Source organism: Prosopis cineraria, unplaced genomic scaffold (genome assembly GCF_029017545.1).
Source record: "Prosopis cineraria cultivar Desert tree isolate PC_DT_omini unplaced genomic scaffold, ASM2901754v1 PC5, whole genome shotgun sequence".
In the NCBI taxonomy this organism is placed as follows: Eukaryota; Viridiplantae; Streptophyta; class Magnoliopsida; order Fabales; family Fabaceae; genus Prosopis; species Prosopis cineraria.
In genome coordinates this window covers 23,198,612-23,206,328 of record NW_026555336.1, presented here as the reverse complement: position 1 = coordinate 23,206,328, position 7,717 = coordinate 23,198,612, and the positions used below count along the sequence as shown (strand labels likewise).

General features: G+C 31.5%; 1 protein-coding gene across 1 annotated transcript; it reads right to left on the bottom strand.

Annotated features, from left to right (window-relative positions):
- Positions 1–4,378: 4,378 nt before the first annotated feature.
- On the bottom strand, positions 4,379–7,420 carry LOC129310786 (L10-interacting MYB domain-containing protein-like). Its single transcript, XM_054952700.1, has 3 exons — positions 7,339–7,420; positions 4,773–4,930; positions 4,379–4,699 (listed from the first exon to the last, which is right to left on the bottom strand). Exons 1-3 carry the CDS (start codon positions 7,418–7,420, stop codon positions 4,379–4,381), a joined length of 561 nt encoding a protein of 186 aa, XP_054808675.1.
- Between the last annotated feature and the right edge of the window lie 297 nt (positions 7,421–7,717).

Here is a 7,717-nt window from a genome sequence, read left to right as displayed (position 1 = left end):
AAACTCCCTCCCTTTTTTATTTTTCAATTTTTTATTTTTAAAAATTCGTATGGGTTAAATATATAGTTATTAATTTGTAATAGGTGCAGTTTCAGTTGGAATTGTTTTTATATTAATTATATTAAAATCTACATCATAGTCCAAAAAATATTAACTTATATTACTTTTATTGGCTAGTTTATATTAAAAATGAATATTTTTATTTAAAAACTTTAATTATAATCCCTCCCAAAAACCCACGATCAGAGCCAAATTTTCAATTGCTTTCGCGCGTCTCTCTAGATTCTGTCGACCTCCCTCCCTTCCACCCATGCCCCCAAAGTTAAGCACGCCTTCCTCTGAAACCCTCTACCGAAAATGAGTGGTCACTAATTCAGGGTCATCGCTAATCTAATAAACTAATAGAAGAAATTTGTAGTGCACAATTTGTTGAATGATGTTAATCATGTGCGAGGATTCTTTAGCTTGTCTTTTTTGTCCCTTTTCTTCTCTTACTCAGAACCTTCTGCGTGTAGCTAAGTGCTTGAAATAGCATTATCACCTTTTGAATGCCCTCATTGTGGCGAGAGGTAAGCTACACACTCTACAACATGTGAGGTTCTTGGATATAAATATCCATCTTGATCTTCTTGATTGGCTATTATAAATTAATTTTTTATGGAATAGGAACAACAAAGCATAGTTTGCTGGAATTGTGAGCCAAATGATTTGAAATATTTTCATCTTCATTTTCTTATTGCTTGATTCAAGAAAATTTATGTAGATGCAGCTATATCATGATGTGTTTTAGCTTGATTAATCTATGTTTTTGTAATGGACAGTAAATTTCATGATTTATACAGATTCATTGCTTCTATAAATTTTCTATTAATTTTATGCATTTTTATAGTGGATTCATTTAGGTTGTTGCTCTGCCTCCGTCCTTGCTACCTGTCACTTTGTGCTCTTAATCCTTGAGGCTTCATTGTGTAGTTCACAACATTTTGTAGTTCACAACTAACAGGTAACCATACTTTCCAATCCCAAAGTCTGTTGTATATATATGCTTGATTTATACATATTCATTTCTTCTATAAATGATTTATATGCTTGCTTCTAAAGTCTCAGAGGGCAAAAATAAAATTTTAAGAATATGACTATAGGTCAATGATTAGAGGGTTTAATGGGATTTACATTGCATGCTTCCTTGAAGCCTAACATAGGACATAGATTGGGCCCACGGGAAGACAACCTCATGGCGGGGGCCCACCATTCGCCACTTTACGTCTCATTTCCTTCCTCAGAATCCCCCCCCCCCCAAAAAAAAAAAAAAAAAAACACACCCACCCCAAGCCCTATTTCCTTTCTTATTCAACACTCCCCCCCTCTCTTGCACTTTAAAAATTTCTTCATTTAAATAATATTGTTATTATTTCTTAATTTAAAATATTTTATTATTTATTTTTATTTATTGGTATTCATGTAAGTTGTAGCTCCCCAGATGATGGTGGTTGAAGCAATTAATACATAGCGTGTGATTGCATTGTGCCTTGCCACAATTTTTTTTAAATACAGATATTTAATTTTATTAAACTAATTTTGAATATTGTTAGAATAATCTTTTTAATATGATTTTTTTTTCATAATTAAATTCTCTCCATTTCCCTTCCTCTCTACTTCAAATCCCAACTCTTAAATTAAAATTTGAGTGGCCTAGATTTATTGTTTATCAAATATTTTTTTCATATTTATATTAACAATTTGAGGTTGGAATATTTTAATGATGAAAATATTTCAATAGTTATATTTTAATAGTTCTATTTTGAATGACTAAAGTAAGTCTTCATCCTTGGCCACAAACTAAAGTCTTCATCCCACAAACAGGGAAAACAAAAAGTAGAGGCATAAAGTACTATATACAACTTATTTAACATAAACAATCTCAAAGTTGGGAGAATCACCATAAAAATACTAATATATTCAAAATTTAAAAACATAAGACAATAATAATTGATTGCTATCATAGATGATCATAAAATTAATCTTATCCCTTATAGCTAATTTTTCTTGTTAGATGGAATGTCCTAAGCATCATCGTTGAGTATATAATAGAGTAGATGAAAGAGGTAGGTATACGGATGAATTCCTTTAAGAGGTGGAGGAATTTATTAAGTTTCCTAGCAATGGGGACGAAGGAAACAAAATAAGATGCCCATATCCATCATGTAAGAGTTTAAAGAACCCATACTATGATGTTAAAAAGCATTTATATAGGAAAGGATTTTGCCATGGAGAGGAACGGCCTCAAATGGCTCCAATTGGTGTCAACATGCATGACTTTTAATCTATATGAGAAAAAGGTCATAGACGTTGTTGGGCCATCATTTGATGAACATGTCATTTTTTGAGGGAGTTCCTAATCCAAAGTTTGCAAAGTTTTATGACTTGCGTCACTATTCACAATCCTGGGATAGGTGTGAGAATTGTAATGTCCTCACTGACATTGCCATACGCTCCACTACTATTAACATAATTACTTTGAAATCATTTAAGTTGTAAATATTGAAAGCATTGGGATCTCAATAAAAGATTTTTAGACATCATTTTATAAATCACTTGGGTTATAAAACCCCATGCACAAATACATATACAGCAAAAGCAACAAGTATTCGATACTTGAATACCAAAAGAAACATGTGCATACAAGAAAAATAAAGTGCAATTTTGCACTGTGCACCATGGCATGTGGCACAGATACCACAGTCACTCGCTCAATGTCATGTGCCAAGACATGTGGGTACATGTGCCGCGGCACACATACCTAAATTTGCTGTCAAATGGTAGTTTCTAATATGAAATTTAGATGCGCACCATTTTCACATACGATGTTCGATTAGGATAGTTAAGCACCCACACGAAGCTTGTTCCGAAATCAAACTAATGATATGGTTTCATCTCAATCTGATATTTCTATAAAAAATTGAACACTAAAGTGCATTTTGACCATTTTTTGCCAAATTTTTGTCACTTAAGTGTTTCAATTTGAAACCAATTGTCATTAGCTACTTTTTGAGCCTTGATTAAGTCCAAATAGACAATGCACACATGATTGACCACACACATGCACAATATGACACACATACACATATTTAGCCTGTAAATTGCTTATTTCACACTTTGGGCCAAAATTATATTTTCATTTGTTTATCTTATACATGCCCAAATTATCATATATATTCTCCACACATCTCATATTCATACACAATTACATTCATCCACTAACCCATCCAGTTATTTCCTAATTCACACATATACAAGGGCTAGAGAGATCAAAATCAAAAAAACACAACATTTATCACAATATGCACATGCTCAAGTCCTAAGGCAACTTATACATATTTTTGGCTAATAATTTACAAATCATTATGTCATATCTTACAAAGATTCAAGCGAGAAGTCAACTCAAATTATATTCTTTCCCTTTGACCTGCTAGTACCAGAACCTGAAAAATGTAAATAATCACGGATGAGATAAAAATCTTAATAATCAATATAGTTCATTAAATGTCTATTACCACAAATAACCATGTCAACGTAACAAAAATCATCTTATAGCATATATATGTAGTATATCATAAATAAATCATCACTTTTGCATATAAATCATGTTCCAAACACTAATACACCTTAGTATGATCAACTATCCACCGATACTCCAAAGCTCCCCAACATGAAACCATAGGCTCTTCTGGATCAACAATTTGTTGACTCGAGCTCACTGTCGGTGGTAGAAACACCTGGTTAAAGGTAATCTAACCCACTTACAAACTATGGCTTTGCTCTTTACACACTTGTGATAGAGGCATCGTTGACTCCTAACTACACTCTAATGGGCACTAGGGAGTTGTCAGACTACTCGAATGTCCCATGGTAACAGTCCCATAATATGATGTATCAGATTACATATGGTATCAGCCTGTATAATGCTGCACCGAATGTCCCATGGTGCTAGCTCGACCATATGAATTTTTCACTTATATATCTTCACACACACACATACTCCCATATATCCTAAGTGAATTCCCACCCCTTATGATTATGCTCTTTCACAATTAACACTACTCATTCACATTTCCAATTAATGGGTATGTGAGATGTCCTCATTTGTGAAAGTGTTTAGCCAATCAATAGTCATTTATCGATCATTGTCTATGAAGTGACAAAATGCTATCCTATTTTCTTTATTGGATATAATTCTCGTAGCTAAAAAATATTGATGTGTTCCATTGATAAACACTTGTCATAGCTAAAAGGATCATTTGGTTTTGATCCTCTAATAGTAGTAATTGACACTTGATTCATTCCATCAAGAATACGATCAAGAGAATTTTGAAGTTTTTCAACTACTCCAAGTTTTTTTGTCTCCTTTGTTTGCCCTCTTCCTCTTTTTGTTTGAAGAATTTGGAATTGCATTTATTTGGGTTTCATGACCTTCTTCACAACTATCTGTATCATCCTCACTAGCCAGCTTTTGTTCATTATGTTCAACACCCTCATCATGTTCATCCTCGTTATGAAGATTAGTTCCTTCATATGACAGTGGATTTTGATATGGAATTAACAGAGCTAATCCAATAGCTACTGTGCCATCAAAACACTTATCTTGTAACTCCAAGAATTTAGGTCCCCTATTCTTCCATTTCAAAATCTCTAGATCCTCCTATAATAAAATTTTAAATAAATAAATTATGTAAGTAAAAAAAATTATATATTGAATCAAAACAAAATCATACCTTGCTCTTATCAGCCCACCATTCTTCAAGAGCTTGTATGGTCTGATTTTCATGATCCCATCCAAGGCTAGATTCCTTTCTAACCAATCTTGTAAATGATCCAAAGTCCCTTACGGCATCCCATCTATTTTTTAATTGTGTGCGATCATAAGCACATCCTGTTTCTCAGAAAACTTGTTAATATGGTTCTTGCATCCATCTTTATTAACATGTATGTTTGGCCGATTCCTTGCAAGTATCTCTTTGACACATTTTTAAAATATTTCAATTCTCTTATCATCCCATTTTGCCTCATCTCTTCCATCTCCCTCGGAACCTCTCATATCTTTTTTGGATGCCATTCTAATATTTTAAAAAAATATAGTTGCGCATCAATTAAATTCAGTAAGTGTTGCATCCTGAAAAATGTGACACGGACAGCACGCGAGCGGAGGTCCCAGCTTTTGCGGCGGGAACCAGATGGAATGAGGAGTCGCCACTAAGATTTTGAGGTAAATCTCAGGAAACCAATTAAAAGGAGGATAAGGGTGGTTTGCGAAATTAGAGAATGGGTTTGGGAGTCGGTTGAGTGTGGGGAAGGTGTTAGGCACTCCACAACACCCGTTTGTCAGAACGGTTACCTGAAGTTTGTTGTGCTATATTAATATAGTTTTAAAATTATTTTAGTTATCCCTTTTATATTCATGTGTTTTAAAAAATGATAAGAATTAAGTGAGAAATATTTATTTATTTACAAGAGAGGATGGACTTGACTCAGAATCTAACTTTGAGGCCTAAATACCCTGTGATGGGGATCAAAATCTACGTAATTTGGACTTAAAAGTTTGTTGGTGAAAATATTTTTTGAATAGAAATTAATTAGAAATAATTCACCATTTTGCAAATAAAATAATTTCTGAAATTTTGATATGTCTATTTTAAATTGCAAAAGGTAATTTAATTTTAATTATTTTCTCCATTTTTGAATTTTTGGAATAAAGAAAGAAAAAGGTTTAAAATTATTATTATTTTTTTATGTTTTATGATTGAGAATTTTAACTGCTATACCTGCAAAGCTTTTTTAGTTCATACGGTAATACAATTATTCTAAGTATCTGCAGAGATTCCAAAACCTCACATGATAAAAGAATTTAACAATTTAATTTATTTATTTTTACGTGTTAATAATAGTTTGCTTAAGTATGTATATATATTTTTAAAGAATTTTAATCATCATACCTGTATAGTCTTATTGGCTTATACGGAAATATGATTTATCCTAAAAATCTGCAGAGATCCTAAAATGTCGCACGATAAAGGAATTAAATTTAATTAATTGATTTAATTAATTATATAATATATATGTATATATATATATATATTTTAAAAACTAAATCATTATATTTGCAGAGTTTTATTGACTCTTACGATAATACGATGATTTTAGAAGCTTACAGAGATTCAAAAATCTCACATGACTAAAAGATATAATTGGTAAATATGGTTACAATTTAAATACATTAATTTAGTTAAGTAAGTTTCTTAAATTGTATATTATATGATTATTTACAAAAATCACTTATTTACTATAGAGATTGAGAATCACTACATCTGTGAGGACTTATTATCCCCACGATGATGTGATTAATTTAAGTTTCTATAAAGATTCTTGAAATCTCACGTGAGACTTAAATAAATTATTAATTTAGATTATAAAAGGAGAGTTAATTTTAATATATAAGTTTTGCTCTCATATCTATGAAATCTTATTGATTTATATGACACGAAATTATCCTGACTATCTGTAGAGATTCAAAGTCTCACACGATAAAAGAATTAAATAATATTCACTTTGAATATATTTTAATGTGTAATTATATAACACATATTTTTTTAATATAGAAATCTTAATCGTTACACCTGCGAAGCCTTATTGACTCATGCGGTAGTACGATTATCTTAAAGGTCTACGGAGTTTCAAAAATCTCACATGAGCAAAAGATATAATGGGTAAATATAATTATAATTTAAATTCATTATTTTAATTAATTAAAATTATAAAATTTTTTTATTTTATTTACAAAATTCATTTATTTATTTACCATATAAATTGTGAATCACGATATCTGTGAGGATTTATTATCCTACACAAAAATGTGATTAATTTAAGTATCTACAAAGATTCTTGAAATCTCACATGAGACTTAAATATTTAGTATAAAGAGAGAATTAACTTTAATAATAGGCCTTTAAAACTCATATAAATACTTATAAAATTGATCCTCATACCTGCGAAATCTTATTGATTTCCACGATAGAGGATCATTCTGTGGGGATTTAAATTTTTTTATTATGATAATTTTTTTATGATATGGGTTATTCAAAAACGCATTCATTATGTAATCAAGATTTTTAGCTTAACAGAATCTAATTTATAAAAGTATGTCTAAGTTTTAATGATAAGCAGCCAAAATCAAATTTGTAGAGATATATCGATCACCTTCAACTATTGTACTTTATAACAAGCTATGCATACATTGAGGCTAGGAAATAATATAATATAAGGCTACATGAAGTTATGAAAAACCTGTATTAGAACCTGTGCAGAATGAAGTCCATGGATCTTTCTGCAAGTCCTTAAGCTCCTTTAAGATGTGCTTCAAAGCCATATCACTTCATCCAACTGATGGACCGAATCAGAACCTGTGCATTGCTGGCAGCCGAACCCATGTAACGGAGGGAAGAAGAAGAAGATAATCTTGTTCAGTACCCACGTGCACATGCATGCTTTGTTTTTGTGTTTTCTTCTTTTCTATGAGTGTGCTGTTAATCTCTTCGTCCCTTTACTCATGTGTTTAAATGTTAATGCATATCTGAACACCTTCACATCAGAGTACTCCATCGCTGTCCTTTGCTCCCTCACTCTTCCTCTTTTATGATCTGTTTCTATTCTCCTCTTTTCTTCC